This window comes from Sander vitreus, chromosome 12, assembly GCF_031162955.1.
Source record: "Sander vitreus isolate 19-12246 chromosome 12, sanVit1, whole genome shotgun sequence".
Taxonomy (NCBI): Eukaryota; Metazoa; Chordata; class Actinopteri; order Perciformes; family Percidae; genus Sander; species Sander vitreus.
In genome coordinates, this window is record NC_135866.1 from 27,886,017 (window position 1) to 27,904,789 (window position 18,773).

General features: G+C 41.2%; 1 protein-coding gene across 2 annotated transcripts; it reads right to left on the bottom strand.

Annotated features, from left to right (window-relative positions):
• Positions 1–3,165: 3,165 nt before the first annotated feature.
• Positions 3,166–16,613, bottom strand: rnf2 (ring finger protein 2). 2 transcript variants are annotated; one of them, XM_078265008.1, is made up of 9 exons: positions 16,557–16,613; positions 13,303–13,399; positions 11,445–11,605; positions 9,638–9,720; positions 9,362–9,494; positions 9,172–9,271; positions 8,254–8,426; positions 7,632–7,821; positions 3,166–6,322 (listed from the first exon to the last, which is right to left on the bottom strand). In XM_078265008.1, the coding sequence occupies exons 2-9, from the start codon at positions 13,387–13,389 to the stop codon at positions 6,221–6,223; spliced, it is 1,029 nt and encodes a 342-aa protein (XP_078121134.1). In that variant the 5' UTR covers positions 13,390–13,399; positions 16,557–16,613; the 3' UTR covers positions 3,166–6,220. The 2 variants fall into 2 exon arrangements, with proteins under 2 accessions (XP_078121134.1, XP_078121133.1); XM_078265007.1 differs by having other exon boundaries at positions 11,445–11,610; positions 13,302–13,399.
• Positions 16,614–18,773: the final 2,160 nt, after the last annotated feature.

Below are 18,773 nucleotides of genomic sequence, written 5' to 3' on the forward strand. Positions count from 1 at the left end.
GATCCGTCTTGTTCTGTCCACAACTCAAAGATCTTCAGTTTACTGTCACAGAGGAGAGAAGGAACTAGAACATATTCACATTTAACAAGCTGGAATCAGAGAATTTTGAGATTTTCTTTTCTTAAATAATGACTCAAACCGATGAATTGCTTTTTAAAATATTGATAGCGATCCATTTAATAGTTGACAACTAATCGATTAATCCATGCAGCTCTAAAACTAGACATTAGACATGAACAATGTTGAGAAATGAGGAACACAACAAGCCTAGCTGAATGTTATCTTGAACATGAACTGCACGTCTCTAAACGCCGTTATAGGAACTTAACTTGACAAAAAGGTAGAAGTGAGACAAAGGAAATATAGATTTGAATATTTTTATACTAATAGGTAATCCTTTTTTTGAATGACCCCACCTAAGAAGGGCCAAAATGTATCTGGGTGAAAGGCCACGGGCCAAAAATAAATGTAGATGTTGGAGAATACCGTAATTCTTCGTAGATAAAACTTACGTATGTAACTTAATAGGGAAGTTTCCCAGCACTGTGCTTTACGTTGCTGTAAAACTCAGATTAACACTTTTTGGACCCGTTTTCAAAGTTTCCGCATCAGAAATTTTGGTCTCTTTCAACCAAATTGCCCCAAAAAATAAGACGGATGGTTACATACGACGCTCATCGCACGTCAAATTTAAGATCAGTTCACTACTTTCATCGAATTCTGGGTGTTTTATTCTATTTTTTCTAGCATTTGAAAAAACTATGAAATCTCTCGCTTTCTAAACAGTATCCTGACTAAACTGTGACAGTCTGGGAGTATCCACTACATCGTAACTATTTTTCAATACAGTTCATCATTTCAGATTTTTTGGAACTCAAAAATGAGGTATAATTTCAGATAAATGAGGTTTACTGATTAGGAATTCCAAAACAAAAAAGTGTAAAACTAACGGTAATAAGTTGATGTTGGTGGTGAATCCGGTGGTAGTGGAAGAAAAAAATAAAAAGGAATCTTGAAGAAAAAAAATCGCCAGCAACATAAAAAAAAAAAGTTCATTTTAATTTTTTTTACCTGGGAGTACAAGAAGTTGCATGGTCAACGGGAAGACAACACAAGGGTTAAGTACTGTTTAGCTGCACAAAATGTACTTTTCGTAGTCATTACGGTTAGGATTTTACAGCACTTTCAAAATAAGAGAATAAGCATGAGCAGCATGTCAAATGCCTTGGCGGGCCAAAGCAGAGGGAGCGGGGGGAGCGGGGGCCCTAAATTGCTGTAGTCTTTATTTGTGATTTATAAAACCAAACAATAAGAACATATGTTCCATGTTAAACACACACACACATTCAGGTTTATTGTTCAAATAAAAAGATGCAAAATACAGTCTCTCACACACACACACACACGGAAGTGAAGCCGTTTTCACTGAGTTGTGCAGTTCAGTTTGTGGAACTTTCCGCTTTCTGATTCCTAAAGCTACAAACCTGATGCAACGCTTGAGTTTGTGGGGGTCCCTCATAATGAGTCAGCTACACTGACACTGAATTCATCAACAGGCTTAGTTGAGTTGGCACACTAACAGGTAGAACAGCAAACTGATAATAGTATGACATAGGGCTGGGCGATAGGAAGAAAAATCAGATATCACGATATTCTTGACCAAATACCTCAATATTGCTGCGATATTCTAGGGTTGACAATTGGTGCTTTAACAAAATATCTTACACACTTAGATTTGAGATAAATAATCATCAGTAATGTGGACATAATGTCTAAGTGGGGAAAAGGCAAATAATAGAACAGCTAGAACAGTCTGGTAAGTTCAGAAAAGTACAGCACTTTACAGTAATGTAGCCTTTAAAACCAGGAAAAGACAAGACTTGGGTCATATCACGATATTACAATATCCAAAATCTAAGACGATATCTAGTCTCATATCACGGTATCGATATAATATCGATATATTGCCCAGCTCTAGTTTGACAAAATTCATAACTCACAGTCCACTTCTTTTTTTTTTCTTTTTTTTTTTTAATAAGACAACTGAACAAAACTCATCCACCGATGAAGACCGTTTAGATGTGGTTGAACGCTCCACAAAAAGCTGACAAGGACCTCGCATTAAGGGTAGTGGTAGTTTCTAGGTTTAGGAAATTGTAGTACATTCTCACAAATATTGACAAAACTGTCCTGAATTGAAGAGAATCCAGTGAAATCATAAAGTGGGCTGCATTCTTTTCTTTTTTTTTACTTATGTAGTGAAATATTATCTGGGAATGTGACAAAACTGCTCTGATCATAAGGTCACGCTAGTTTCTTTTCATCACTGCCTCTCAAATGCTGCAGGTGTTGTGACTCTTGGATTCAATAAATGAGTTACGTTAGAACCGTACTGCCAAATATCAAACATGTGACATCACTGACAAGAAAAGGAAAACATTTCCAGCTTTTCGTGGAACAAATGCCGCTTCTGAACTAAACATCCAAAAACTTTTTGTAACAGTGAAAATCAGCCGTTGGTGTCCATATGTCAAGACAAGACTGCATTGAGGGATTCTTCAGCACCTGATGTGGGCAGCCAAAGCCTCATTTCAGATGCTGATGTGCCGACACACTTCATCCAGTCACTCATGATTAGTGTATTTGCATTCTTCACATCTAAGAAGTGAGACATTATGATCCTTTGTCAATCACCAACTGCTGGTGAGTAGAGCTGCAACGAACGCTTCTATTCATTATCGATTCATCTGACGATTATTTGGTATTTAAAAAGGTCAGAAAATAGTAAAAAAAAAAAAACAGTGTTTCCCAAAGCCTAAGATGACGCCCTCAAATGTCTTGTTTTGTCCACAACTCAAAGGTGTTCAGTTTACTGTCACAGAGGAGAGAAGGAACTGGAAAATATTCACATTTAAGAAGCTGGAATCAGAGAACTTTAAACTTAAATCGATTATCAAAATAGTTGGCGATTGATTTCAAAGTTGACAACTAATCGATTAATCGTTGCAGCTCTACCGGCGAGTCAGTGGGGATTGAACAGTGAAGGGAGTAGGTTTGTGGAGACAGTGGAGGAGATTGTGAATACTTTAATGGTCCGACTGTATATGGTGCTGCGAAAATATCCTCCCAACCCGACCCACCTCCAATTAAACACACTCCTTCCTCTCCATGTTACAAAAGACATTTATAAAAGAATAAGCCATAGAGAGCAGCCACATATATTAAGAGGACAGTTTGTTTCTACAGGCAACAGATCAAGACAACAGCAACAGGAGTTTTTTTTTTTCTGCTGTACACTAAACCCCCGGCCGTATTATACGAACAGAAAGACGAGCCCTGGTGGTAGCGGTGGTGGTGGTGGAGCTGGATTGTTCTCATACGTTCACACTGGTGGCATGGCGGCCAGAGAGTGACCAGAGCTCCATTCATCTGGAGCGCTCCCATTGTTCCGTTACAGTGACTCCGTTTCACACAGTAGCCTTCTCTAACAAAAACATCGCAGCCATTCAAACCTTCACTGTTCTCTAGTTTTATTTGAAAGACATGTAGTAATAAAAAAAAAAAAAAATAATAATAATAAAAAATAAAAAAAATGTTTAGAGAACACTTACAAAATGATCGGGCAAAAACAAATAATAAAAAAAAGGCAATCTTTGTAGCTCCATATCACTATATAGATGCTTGCACTGCCCACTGCTGGACAAAACTGTCAAGTTTGTCGGTGTGAACGCACATTTTACCTTGAAGTATTCAACATTAATCTTACAGGTGGTTTCTCAAAGGCCCCTATACACTACAGAGCGTGTCACACTGTGCCAGACGGGTCTAATGAAATCTTGGTTGACTGTCCAACATAGAAATAATATTTCTATGCTGTCCTAGCTTGGTTGACACAAGACCCTTCTCAGTTGTAACAGAGTAGGTCTGGGCAAGGTTCATTCACAGTTCATTTCCAAAGAGGCGTCACCAACGGATGCCTCTGGGCTCAATTGGATAGTCCTTCAACCAATCAGACCAACGATCCGGGTGACGTAGCAGCTACAGCGGCATCAACGGGTTGCTGCACTTCGGTGGCCGTCATGTTGAATGTAAACAAAAAGCTGCTTGCCGTCGCTGTGCTATCGTCATCGTGTAAAGCCCGCCTCAACGGTTGTGATTGGTGCCTCGATTTGGAAAAATTGGAAATGGGCTTGAATGGGCTTCTTGGCCAGACTGACTGGCAGAGCAAATCTCAAATTTGCCGGAAGTTCGTCAGGGTTTTCCCAGCCGCCTTCCCACTGGCACTTGAAATCAGCTCTGTAATACGCCCCCAGTGGACGTTGTACTACACCGTTGAAAAGCTTCGGAAGCGACTCACAAAAATGGCGGAGAGACTAGAAGGACTGATAAGTGTCTGAATGTACGATTCTCTATGACCTCTCTTATACAGATAGAAATAGAAAGGCTGCTGCGTGGAGAAGAGTCGCCCAGGACGTTGACATGTCACATTGGTTAAATGTGATATAGCGGTATAATGTCAATAGTTCGTTGTCTGTTGCTAGCTAACCAATTAGCATTAGCAGGTTTGTTTATCAGTACCATAGCAACGCTAACTTCCGCTGGAATTGTCGGATAGGAACCGTCCGTAGCCTGTCGCAAGAGTTCAATTTTTTTTTAACAGATCCGGACGAGCAACTGACACGATTTGTTTCGCACCGCACTCGTTCGGACCCACCTTCGCATGCGGTCTGCAAATCTCCACAGGAAATAAATGACTTCCGGTCGTTTCGAAGCCGTATCGGAGCTGATTTCAACTGCCAGTGGGAAGGCGGCGTAATGCTGTCCAATATCAGTTTAGAAGCAAAGAAAAGCCATAATCATTTGAATTTCATAATCAACTGAAACCTAATTATGAAATTGAATGGCTACAGATTAATTAATGTTGTAACATTTACATTTTTTTTTTTACTTTCAAAACCTGTCTGAATGAATGTGTTTAAATTTCCCTTTTCAAAATGTCAAGTAACTCATTTCTAAAGTAATGTGCAATTCCAAAAACTTTTTAGGGTTCAACAAATTCAGACAGAAAATGCCATTCGACTTTATTTCAGACACACCAGTCCACATCAAAACACCAAGTCTATAGATCTAAAAGATTCAGATCCAAAAGTTCAAGTTAATTCTAAATGTTAAGTTGCCTAAGATTGGATTTGGACAATGAAAAGGTTTAACTTAAACATCCAGACTACCAAAGGATAATCAATCGAGCCTGGATCTGCCTGATCAGTTCAGATGAGCGACAAGTCACCCGACTACTGACTACCCAACTATTTCAAATACATGGCTCTCAAAGTAAAATATTTCAACGTTACAAATTCAGTGACTATTTTTACCTTTAACATGAAGTATTCAGTAGTGAACAGGTCTTCAGTTGACTCTAAACTTCCATTTTTTTTTTTTTAAATGGCTTTTCTTTGCTTCCATACATGTCAGATTCATGTTAAATGGCTGTGTGCAGTTGAAAGTGCCCACACCCGCGTGGTATATGAGTATGGGCAGTTGCCATTGGCCTGCGTATTCTGCATCACATTTTGCCCTTTTCCGAGCTGCGGCCCCATTTTGTCAATATGGTCCTAAATTTCAGATACTGTAAGACATTTGACACATGTGGTCTTGGTCTCCATTGGCGGACATGTCCCAGTGAGCTCTGGGACCAGGGTTTGGGATTGATAACCAAAGATCTTCCCCCACGTTTCTCTCACAGTCAACTTTTGTCTGGTACAGACCAAAATCCCATCAGCGCAGAGGGGCCCTTGCTGAAGACAAATAACAGTATAATACAATGGTTTTACTTGGAAAACATTGCTGAGCTAGACTGTGACCCTGGTTTTTCAGAGTTGGAGAGAATCTACAAATATTGTCAACAGCCCATAATCGCCTCAATTTACCTGCTGGCTGCTGTACTGATCTGCTACCTTCTACAGAGAGAAATATAGAAAGAGACACAGCGAAAGAGAATATAAAACAAAACGTTTTTTTTCTTTTTACAAGAGTCCTTTTGAGGGTTTCAACAACCCCTCTCGTCTCCTTCAGACACTCACATTCTTCTCCTCTTGTTTCCTTGTGTGCGCAGGTGTATCACAGTCCATGTTTACTTCCCACTGGTGGGTGAGAGAGTGTGTGCGTGTGTGTGTGTGTGTCTATGTGTGTGTATGTGCATGTGTGTGTTTTTTATGTGTGCCTACTTGTGTTCTTTAGTAGGAGCAAAGTAGAGCTCCATGGGTTTGTTCACCTTCCAGTACTTTTCGCTGACCAGCTCAAGGGAGAAGGAACCATTCAGAACCTGTGAACAGAGTGAACAGTTGAAACATCCGTGAGACTTTCCAACTCGGACCCTGTTACCTTTTTAATGAACCTCTCCCACTGCTACAGTATGTTATCCTTAAAAGGTGCTCTAAGCGATGTCACACATTTCTTTTAGGCTACTAGGGGTGCACAATTCAGAAAATGTCACGATTCGATATCGATTTATAGGCTCAAGATTCGATTCACCGGCCCCCGGATAGCTCAGTTGGTAGAGTGGGCGCCCATATATAGAGGTTCACTCCTCGACGCAGCGGGCCTGGGTTCGACGCCGACCTGCGGCCCTTTGCTGCATGTCATTCCCCCTTCTCTCTCCCCTTTCATGTCTTCTGCTGTCCTATCCAAATAAAGGCTGAAAATGCCCCCAAAAACATAATCTTAAAAAAAAAAAATTCACAGTATGTAAATGTAGTTACTTTTCCCATGTGATTGCAGTAGACATACAATTTAAAAAAAATAAAATATATATACACGAATCGATTTTTGGAATTCTATGAATCGATTTTTTGTCACATACAGCAAACATCTCATCACTATCCGCTAGCTGCCTGTCCCCTGAACACACTGTAAAAAAAAAGAGGTCTCTGTAGACAGCCCAGGCGCCACAAATGCCAACAACAACAAACTGTGCCAACCTGCACCACCAAACATAAACAAACACAGTTCCAGCCAATAACCGACAAGAAGGATTTGGTTGAGCCATCACCGCAGCAGCGTTAGCACGTAGGCTACTTCCACGATGCACGTTCATGACTGTTTCAGGAAGCACGGAAGGGAGGGGGAGGGGACGGGATGAGGAGGAGGGAGGGGCGAGCTAGCCTCCGTTTTGTTTGACAATACTTCGAATGTCAACAAGAAGTGACCTCACCCAACATCGCTTAGAGCACCTTTAAGTCTTTATAAGTCTTTGTGGTTACATTCATCTGTAGCAGCAGAGTTGTTCTTTCTCAAAGGATAAGCAGACTGGAGGGAATCAAATCAATCAAATGCAGGGCATATGCACAACTTCTGCAGTTTACTGTTTCACAGTTGAAATACTTTCCTGATATTCCTTTATTACTTCCTCTGTTCCTCTGCGTCTACATTTCAAGATTCTAAAGAGCAACATACCGCCCTGTTTTACTTTCAACATCCCCTTTTTAAATGGTTTCTTTAGAAATCATTGGCGATACCCAGGTCTAATCAGACGTGACTTGACAAAAGCATTTTGTTTTCACATGCAGGTACATATATACAGTATCTGTGATATATTGGCTAGGCCAAGGTGAGAAGGGTGTGTGTACACTCACAGTGAACTGGTTTCCAGCAGTAGGTATGTAAATGGTGTACTGTTTCTCTGAAGCTGCCTCCACATTAACAGGACTGGCCTCCGCGTTTCTTCTCAGCTCCTCCAGAGCCAGTCTGACAGCCAAGTATTTAGACAGGTGGTCTACTGTAGCGTTACCGGACGTCTTAATGTAGCGAGGGACAAACTCCACACTGTAGACGCACACAAACATTCAAACATGCAGGGGGGGGGTGGGAACAGGCACAGTTAATGAGTACGTAGCAACCACATATGGTAGTGTTTAGGTGCTCGAGACTTATTTTTAATGGACTCTAATGCTGTTTTAAGGTGCTTTGCTTTAAAATATGTTGCTGGAAGGGTTCTTACTTATCTCACAAAAGTGCAGACAAAACAACATGCAATACAATATACACAACAGCTGAAGAATGGCTCTTTTCTGTTCACATTTGTCAAAACATTCCAACATTTGCTTTAAAATGTAGCTACTATATTTTATCTATCACATTTGGTCTAGCTAACATTAAACATGACCAAAATACCAGTTCAATCAATATGTGGTGGAGCTGCCACAAATAATTCTATGTGTGGGAAACACTGCGAGCTGTATAAGCGTGTGACATTACCTGTTGTGACCGTCATCCTTCTCCATCAGGGTGGGATGTGGCCTAAACACCAGTTCTATTTCGCTGGCACCACCATCGATCACAGAGTCCCCGCCCCCATTCTCCGCAGCGTTGTCCATGTCTAGACCGCTGTCATCGCTCGTCTTGGTGCGCTTAATGCTCGGACCTGCCTCCTGGGGGAAAAGGTTCAAAAACGTGGTTTTTCTACAATATGCAAACACACCAGGAAGAGAAGCGTGCTTTTAAACACAGTCTCATTCCTAATTCAAGTACGCTTATATTCACAGCTGGGGAGGATGATGCATCTAAGCCACTGTTATGTATGGTTTCAATGGCTCTGCGCTATGCTAAACAGGTCTCTTGAGAATGAGTCCCTGTGTCTCAATGAGATTACATGTATAAACAAAAGGTAAAATAAATAAAAGAATAAAGAGAGAAAGTCGCAGATTTTCAACCCTTATGATGCGAGTAATCCAGCAGAGTTCTACTGGCGGGTAAACGCGGATCTCCAGAGACTGATGCCGTTTGTCAGCATGTACGGCAGTACAGAGAGCTGGTTGACAATCGGCAAACTTTCCCTTAAGCTAGCTGCCAACGCTAGCGCTAGCTAGCTTGCTTGGTTGGTTGACAGAACAAGACATTTCTAGGCGACCAAGGTGTTCCAAATAACTTTGATGAAGTGAAAACACAGTGATGAGGGTTTACGTTTAAGATAAAAACATGGACAACACCCAAAAACAAGCTCAGGTCTATTTGAATGTACACAGTGTCATGGTAAGCCTCTGTCCTGATTGACAGGTCGGTGTGTAGCCACGCCCCTAAAGCATCCCCTGCTTTATCGTGAGCAGAATTAGTAACTGGGACACAAAATGCATTCATAGTGTTACGATGTGTTAAACATCATAGATAGCAACATACCTGGTTGCTGTGGACAGAAGCGTTGCTACAGTGGGAGGAGTCTCCATTGTCCTCAGCTCCGCTACCATTCTCCACTGTGTGTCTCTTACCGCGCTGCAGTCTGACAGAAACAAATGCAAATTCAATTTATTAGAGTAGACAGAGTTTTTTTTTGTTTGCGTTGGCATCATTGGTTGACATTACTGTTTACCTGGTCATAGCCTGTATCTTCAGCCCCTCCTCTATGCTGTGGGACAGGGCTTGCTGGTTGTTGTGTTTGCTAATGCGAGCCAACACTCTCTCTTGGTGGGCTTCGTACTCGTCTCGGCTGGGATAAATCTTGCCTGAAATGGGATAAGTTAATAAAACTAAATGCGAGAATATATATATATTTTTTTTTCACAGCATTTTGACTCACAATTTTCAGTTAATCCAGATTGTTTTGTGTAGTGATTAAACCTACTTTAACCGTCTTGTAGTTACTTACTAATCAGAGCATCAAAATTAGGGTCTGGACGCAACGACCTCTTGGACACCAGCTTCTTACGACAGGTAGGACACTCTTTATTACTGCAAAGACAGGGAGGACAGACATTTTGAAACATTCAAATTCAGTTTTTAAATCAGATTTCTTTGTTCCTTTACTGTACGTTGATTGTTCAAGAAGGACCATTTTAAGAGATGCATGAAAAAAAATTTGAACCTATCCTTTAAAACGATAATGCTGTATCAAACAGGTCATTTTTGTTTGTTTGTGCTCCAGTATATCACCATCAACTTAAGACTTTGAGTGACATTAGCTTCCACCACTAGTGATCGAATAAAATAGTGACCAGATTTCTCTTGTCTGAGGGCGCTTTCACACCTGCCTCGTTTAGTTCGGTTGAATCGCACTAGAGTTCGTTTGTCCCGCTGGTGCGGTTCGTCAGGGCAGGTGAGAACGCGGCATTCGCACTCGGGTGAGCACCAAAAGCAGACCAAACAAGCGTACCGAGACCTCCCTGAAGAGGTGGTCTTGGTATGCTTTCAATCGAACTCTGGAGCGGTTCGTTTGTGGTGAGAACGTGATCCGTACTCGAACCGCACCAACTATATGTACTCCGCAAGTCTGAGCTAATGTCTCCTGTAGTCAGGTGTGTTTACAATCTGCGATGCAGCAAAGCAGCAAACTGTAGCAGCTTGCAGTGTTTCTATCACAGAAATAGACTGCGGTCAAGCTTGCCGTCAGTCACTTGCATCTCCGTGGTCAAACCAGCTGCCGCTAAAATTGGAGGCACCGCGCAGTAGAGCAAAGTCTCGGCAACCAGAGCAGATGTAGTAACGTCTCTCGCGAAACAATGTCTGATCATTTTAATGAAATGAGCTGGTTTGACAATGGAGATGCAAGAAATATGCACTAGTCCAGAACACAGGACCTTTTTCCTGTATTTACTTTCTTGCTCCCGCCCCCAGACACACCCGACCAATAAGAGGAGTGGACGTTCCTGCGTGACTTGTAATGGCGCATTTTGGTACGCTTGGATTTTTCCAGGTGTGAAACCAAACCAAACCGAGGGCAAATCGCTCCAAGTTTACAAACTCACCAACTGATTCGGACCAAAGCAAACGAACTACAGGTGTGAAAACGCCCTGACTGTGGAGACCTTGTCTGACTGTGGAGACCTTGTCTGACTGTGGAGACCTTGTCTGACTGTGGAGACCTTGTCTGACTGTAGAGACCTTGTCTGACTGTAGAGACTTTGTCTGACTGTAGAGACTTTGTCTGACTGTAGAGACCTTGTCTGACGCTCTCCCTTCCCTCAGAGTTCGCCACTACTCACTACTATTCACGTTACTGAATATGGATAAGACAATGAGACACCTGAAAGCCATTACAGGGGACCAAGAAGGCTCTTCTGGTTTCTACTGCATGGTCAAACTTAGGGCTGGGCGATATGGAGAAACTCAAATATCACGATATTTTTTACCAAATACCTTGATATCGATACAGCAACGATATTCTAGTGTTGACTATTAGTGCTTTCACAAAATATTTACACACTGAGATTATTGATAAATAATCATCAGTAATGTGGATATAATGACTAAATGAGTAAAGGCAAATAACAGAACAGTTACAACAGTCTGGTAAGTTCACAAAATGACATCACTTTACTGTAATGCAGCCTTTAGAACCAGGAAAAGACTTATGCCATATTACGATATTACCATATCCAAAATCTAAGACGATATCTAGTCTCATATCACGATATCGATATAATATCGATATATTGCCCAACTCTAGTCAAACTTACCCGGATCTTAAAGCTGTGATGATACAATCAGCGCAGAAGCGATGCAGACATTCTTTGGTTGTCATTGTGTTCTTCAACATGTCCAGGCAGATAGGACACATGAGTTCACTGTGCAGGGACCTGGGCGACACTGCTATTTCCAGTCCATCTGTTATTGCCTCCTGTGCCAGTACGAAAACAGATCGAGATGAAGGTTAGTACACACAAAGATACAAAGATTTGCTGAGTAGTAAAAGACTGATACAGCTCTGTTGATGTTTTTATGTAAAGTCCTAAAAATCTTATAACCAGAGTAACTGAAGAGTCATCATTTAAGATATTGCACACCTCAGTGTTCTATTTTCAGGAGCATAAAGGAGCTTAAGATCTTCCTTGCTGTGTTGCAGGGATAATTATACCATCAACTGACATGAAATGATTATGTGCTTTAGGTATATGCAGGGTTTTTCCTGCATAGATGAATTTTTGGCGCCCCCAAAGAGGTTTTAGCCGGCTCATCCACAGCCCGCTATATTTCACTGATGCAGCCAGCTCATCTTCATTGTTTTGACTGGACCTGAACGCTCGGCTGTGAAGCTAGCACTAATGGGATCTCAGTTTTACCGTCCAGCGAGATTAAGCTCTGCTCCTGGCCGGAGGAGGAGCAGCGGCTGTCGGGCGCGGAGCTCTCAGCCTCCCACTGGAGCTCCGACTGCAGGTCGAAGGTGGCAGCGAAGCGGATCTGGGTCTGATATCGTGGCATCAGTATTAAATTGAGACAGTTTCATAACCGATTAAAAAAATTTTTAGATCACCTTTTCAAGTGGACTTAGGCACGTATAGACCAACCGTGCCCAGGTTAAAGGACAATTCTGGCGCAAAATGAACCTAGCGGTTAATAACATATGGGTACCGAGTCGACCGTTCTCTGGGATCTGTTTTCATGCTAATCCAATGTGACCAGTTGTATCGCAAACCGCTAATTAGCTTAATGAAGCTAGTCGTCGGGGAATGCGGAAGTAAAAAGAAATCGCTATTTCTACACCACTAACGAGGCTCAAAATAGCACCACACTTCCACGGTAGCATAATGAGTCAAACGACGTGTAACCAGTAACATAGCTCAAGCACGGCGTTTGACTGGTCATGACTGTTTTCCCAAGATGGCGCCTGCCTGTATACCGAACGGTACTGTCTTTATAAACTATCTTTTTAATAAACTGTCTGTACACTTACAAAGTTCTCAATGCTTCTGTTTACATGTAGGGACCCTCATTATGCTACCGTGGAAGTGTGAGCCTTGTTAGTGGTGTAGAAATAGCGATTTCTTTTTTTACTTTACCCTCTTCCCCGACGACTAGCTTTATTAAGCTAATTAGCAGTTTGCGCTAAAACTGGTCACATTCGATTAGCATGAAAACATATCCCAGAGAACGGTCGACTCGGTACACCTGTGTTATTAACCGCTTGGTTCATTTTGCGCCGGAATTGTCCTTTAAATACACAGTGCTCACACTGATCAAACAAACTGGACTTTGGGGTCAAGTGTACTCGGATCCAAGCCCAGGTCCCTGATGTGAAAGCCCCCTTACTGCATTATAGTCCATTATATTTTGAATTGTGCCTGCCTCCTGGACTTTGTATTTCCCTTCATTTAAATAAAGACGTTTCCACCATAAATTGCTGCATAAAATCAGAATGCAGGAAATGAAGTGTTTGACACTAAAGATTTTCTGGGGGGGGGAGAACCCACAGACCCCCCGCTTAATGTATGTCCCCCCCCCCCAAAGGCCCAATCTGAGCCAGGACAAACCCTGTTTATTGATAAAAAGCGAAATGAGACACTTATGTGAATGAAATGATATACTATGAATTGTTACCTGTGGAGTTCTCTGTAGCTCATACAGACTCAGTTCCCAGGTCTTACTGAGGGGTTGAACCCCGTTGGTCTGAACTGTCTGAGTCATCACTGCAACACTGAAACAAACAAAAACAAATTTAAGATTTTCATGGAAATCTAGGATGTAATGATTACCTCCGGTGTCGACTATAAGTGGGAATTTGGGGTTGAAAATAAATGGTAGATGGGACTTCACTTTTCGCACTTCTCTACCAAAACCCTTTTTCTAATTTTTACTTCAGTCGTCGCTTATACTGTAGATAATATTCAATTCATTTGCTTTGCCTTGTGCATTTCATGGGGCAAGAAGCTTAGGAAATTAGCACTGAACAATACAGGAGCTTGCATGACAATGTATCAAGCATGTCTTCCATGAAAGACAAAGAAGAGCACAGCCTGGTGTAACAATTCAATCCATTTCTACAGCTGGCGACAGTAGGTAATTACCCTCGATGTAATCCTTGCATTAGGGGTGTGCAATACGACGACATGAGATAGCAAACTGCCAAAATGTCTCCACGACCTGCCTTTACAGCGAGATTGTTTGTGGTATCGGTGCACAGTCCATCATTTGCAATTCTATAGCTCCAGTGTTTCCCTGCATACAACGGCGCAGCACAGCTGCTTAATGATTAGCTCCACAGCTAAATCTCCCCAAACGTAATAAACCCTCTCTCTCTACTTTAAGCAGCCAGAGTCTGGGACGAGCAAGGATTATAGATCGCACACCCCCAGACATTGCCACCGTTTAGCAGTCTGTTATTGGTCGTTTGAAACCTTGCGTTTCACCCATAGTGTGGGGCTTAGCGTTCAGTCACACTCGATCAATCGGTACAGCGATTCGCTGCAGGGTTGTGCCGCAGTGGGAGCGTCGCTTAAATGGCCCGTTTGTGTGACGTCCTGTTGCTTTTTAAACCCCCAATGTAGCACAAGAAGACTTTATACATTTCACAAGTATCGTTTTCCTTCAGATCTCGACATTTCCGAGCACACGTGAAGGCAGCTTCCTTTCACGGCGAAAGAGACAAGAGCGACTGTGCTTTGTTGTCGCAGGACACATTTAAAACGTTCTTGTGGCAGCCATAGAGACAGTGAGGTTTACCGGTTACTGTACGGGACGCTCACAACGCCTCATAAACAGACCAACAAGTCTGATCGCCGATTACATGACCAGGCCACCGCAGAGTGACCTCGGGTTTGCGTTTCTCCAAAAGTTTAAATTTGTCTCAACTTTCGCTGCAGGCCGCGGTTTATTTCGCGCCCACCCATCGCCGTAGCCTAAACTAGGGCTGCACAACACACGCAGAGCAGAGACGAGACAGATGAAGTAAAGATAACGTTGACGGTAACCTAACGGTTATAAGCAGGCTCGGTATGGAATGACATGCTAATGTTCTGACCGTTCTGTGTTTTTAGCTGAGCTAGACCAGAGAATATTTGGTTAAAAATGCTGTTTTTAAATAGGGAAATTAGTTTGGTTGCAATGTTCAGTAACTTATAAGTAAAACCGTCTTAAAAACCAATGTGACAAATAATCGCGATAAGATCATGGATCATCTTCCTGCATGATATTTGCCATATCACCCACCCCTACATTGCATTAAATATAATTCTATTGCAATTGCCATTCTTTTATAAACACACATTTGTTTATTAATTGTGAAAAAAGAAAAATGACATCGCCAGAGGAAATGTTCTTGCAGCTACCAACGTTAATTAAGGGGCTACTTTCCCATCTGGCTAGCTACTCAAATATGTTGGGTCTCTGTTAAATGTATTACTATTACGCTGGATTACATTACACATCTATTTCTGTTATTGTGTCTAACCCCTATAGGGTATTTGAGTTAATTTCTAAAAGTAAAGAAATGCCAAGAAACAGCAATATTTGAAAGACATCAAAAGGGGAATTGTGTTAACTTGTATTAATGAAAATGTTTATGATTAAAAACTTAAGATTTACAGCTTTATACACCTCAATGTGAAATCCCTGCAACGAAATATTTATTTTTCTTCAGCAGGAGTGAATTGAATTCTTGGGTTTCAATCGACCAAGGAAGAGCTAGAGAAGAAATGAATTTTCCAAATAACGCAGCCAGAGTGAGGACAAATAGGACTAGCATCTGTCTTGAGTAATCAAAATATCTCAATTGAGTTCAATTGACAATTTAAATAATTGTTTTTGCCTCTTTGTCAATGTGACCTTTGGGTGGTGCATAGCTGGAATGTATGACCAAAATATCTCCAAGTCAACCAGGGGAAACCCGAAATAGGTATTGGGCCTGGTGAGCTATGTGTTACATGTTGCATGTGCTACATTCCTACATAATAGCATTTAGAAAACACAAATGTAGATAAGCCAAGACACCTGAATGCCAAAATTTCAAATCTACACTCAGATTGCTGTAGTTGTGTGGCCATGCTGTATACATGTGACAGACAAGAGGGAAAAGTGGGGGTGGTCCATATTTAATAAAATTTTGGAGGGCAAACTGATGTTTCTTTTCAAATAAGCTTAAAATGTCAAGAAAAAAACAACAGACATGAGCGTTGTGACGTATATATTCTTTGTAACGTTAACGTAACCGCAATCAGCAATTCATGTCAATAAACCAATCCCGATGTGTTATAACTAGCTACTGACTAACGTCAGATGCATGTTCTCTACGGTTGTTAGTTGTAGTACCGTTAGTTAGTTTTGCTAGCTAGCTAGCGCAACACATGGAGTAGCTAACGTTATACATTGACATTTCATTCAGTTCATTATATCAGTCGCAGTTAAATCCCGCGCACAGATTACATATACAATCTGTGACTCGGCTAATGCTAACTAGCTCCCAGAGAAGCTAGCTATTCTTCGTAACGCTAACATTAGAGGCAAAATAAGCTTAAGGTATAGCACTATGGAGCAGACAAAGACTGCACGGGCGTGCGAAATTATTCGTGTAATGTTAATTTAAACATTACAGCTAAGGATACAAAAAGCTAATATCTAACGTGAAATTATTGCGAGAAAGTCGTAAATGTTTTGTCGCTGTGACAGAGGGAAAAACAACAACAGAGAAAGAGCCGACGCACCAATCCCTTCAGGTGAGCTATATGCTTTCTTTTAACCGTATTTCCTACGCTTAAACAGTTGCAAACTCGTATGCGAACAGTAATTGATACACAGATACAGACATTAAAACGATATATTCCTAGCTTACATATAATTATGATTGCTTCTGTACTTACATTTTCAGTTGTTGGTACGAGCGGATCCAGTCAGCGCGTTTAAGCGAAGGCAATATGGCGGATATGGCAAGAAGCAATGTAGTCTGGGAAATTGAGGCGCTATGCCAACGGGGCCCGGGTTTCCGAGGGATGGATGTGTATGATGAAAACAAAGGCCAGCCTATATTTGTGCACTTCCATTCTCCAACTGCCGTCCATCTAAAATTACATTACTTAAGAAGAAAAAAATGGCACTGAATCCAAGCCACCTAAATCACTTTCTGAAAGCAGGTAAAAGACCCACAGTGTCAAACCATAGACTGTAAATATTAACATTCTATGTGTCAAACACAGCAATAAATCCTGATGTACAGCCTAAATTCTGAAAGGCAACGATATTATGCATAGGAAGACGTTTTTTGAAACTGAAATGAACTAAACATAAATAAGGGATGGTAGAGAGGAAGCTGTGATTATTACTATCTTTTTACATGTTGTGGTGATGAATGTTTACCTACAGTCCATTCTTAATCCTGGGTCTGTAACCCAATTTAAAAAATTAAACATAATAAATTCAAAAAAACAGAATTTTAAAACACCATCCCAAAACAACTGTAACTGAAACAAATAATTAAAACAAATGCTCAAAAAAAAGCCTACACATCACATTGATGTCAAGAAGTAGACCGGGGGTGTAGTGTAGAGCAAAGATTAATCGATGAATCGATTAGTTGTCAGCTATTACTTTAATTGCCAAATATTTCGATAATCGATTAATCGGTTTGAGTCAGTTTATATGATAAAAAAGTAAAAAATAGATCTCTGATTCCAGCTTATTAAATGTGAATATTTTCTAGTTTCTTCAATCCTCTGTGACAGTAAACTGAATATGGGCTTTGGGAAAAACTGATCGACATTTTTCACCATTTTCTGACATTTTATAAACCAAACAACTAATCGATTAATCAAGAAAATAATCGACAGCTTGTTGACAATGAAAATAATCGTCATAGTTGTAGTGTGCGCGTGCATGGTGCATATGTATGAGCGTGAGCGAGACCAGAAGGCGTAGCTACATCAAAAGGGGGTGGAGGAAGGAGGGCAGAAGCTGAGAAGTGGGGAGGGGAGCGGAGGTAAGGGGAGGGGAAGTGTAGTCGGTCCATGACATGAATGAACCATGTTCGGTAACGGAGGCTTAGCTCTCCCGGTTTGCTCCTTTCTCCTACTACACCTCCCGGTTCTCCCGCTAACGAACAACTGGCCCGTTAAGGTAAATAGCTCGCGAAATAGCTGGGTTTTTTTCACCTCTCAAAGCTGTAACGTTAGCCATTTGCAAAATGGTTAAAAGTTATGAAGGGGTACTGGGTTAGTTCGCTTCAATGAAGATTAGTTAAGTTGCTCATTAGTCTGTCACTTTGATTCTGTCGTGCCTATCGTCATGGCAATGTCTAACGTTAGTTTTCAACATAAATTCATCGAGCATTCTCAATTCGGCTAAGATATAATTGTCACCATAGCAACGGCAATGTATGAATTTAGTTTCAGTCTCTGGAGTAGTTCGGGCTTCGAAAAAAAACCATATAACCATAGTGTAATTGTGTATGTGAAGGTAGGCTAACTGTTACCAAATGCGGGAATGTCACTGTTCCCTTCGGCGAACCTCCTACAAAAAGTTGAAAGTGTCTTGAATTAACGCTAGTTGGATGCTTGGATGCATGTTGCATCACGGAATGAACGCTAACGACCTATAAAACGGCTGTGTTTACATTAGACGATAAACAAGGCAGCAGTGAAATGACATAAATGATTGTAAATTGTAAATAGTTTTTAGTTTGCCTTTTTTTTTCTCTCTTCCTCCACATCAAATGAACATGACCTGTTCTTCTGTGTGGTTAATCTTAAAAACCAGACTAAAATACTTTCTGATGGGGGGGTGGGGGGTTAGATGCATGGACTGTCATACTGTTTCCCCCAATTCACTTCTTGCCTCTGGTGTTGTAGCTAAAAACAGCAGCTTTGTTGAACTTGAAGACCTCATCCATTGGATGTAACAGAAGCGACTGTTTTATAATTCAGACAGATGGTTGCAAATAGAGCTGCAAAGATGAGTCGATTAGTTGTCAACTATTAAATGAATCGTTATTCCTGTCACTTAGAGCTGGGCAATATGTCGAGATTATATCGACATCGTGATATGAGACTAGATATCGTCTTAGATTTTGGATATCGTAATAGCGT

What these genes read in the sequence shown, in the direction of transcription:
- rnf2 (XM_078265007.1), bottom strand. Translation starts at nt 13,389, where the DNA reads ATGACTCAGACAGTTCAGACCAACGGGGTTCAACCCCTCAGTAAGACC. An exon ending in GCTACAGAGAACTCCACAGG is followed by an intron (nt 11,611 to 13,301) that starts TAACAATTCATA and finishes TTTTCGTACTGG; the next exon opens with CACAGGAGGCAATAACAGAT. An exon ending in TAATTTTGATGCTCTGATTA is followed by an intron (nt 9,495 to 9,637) that starts GTAAGTAACTAC and finishes ATCCCATTTCAG; the next exon opens with GCAAGATTTATCCCAGCCGA.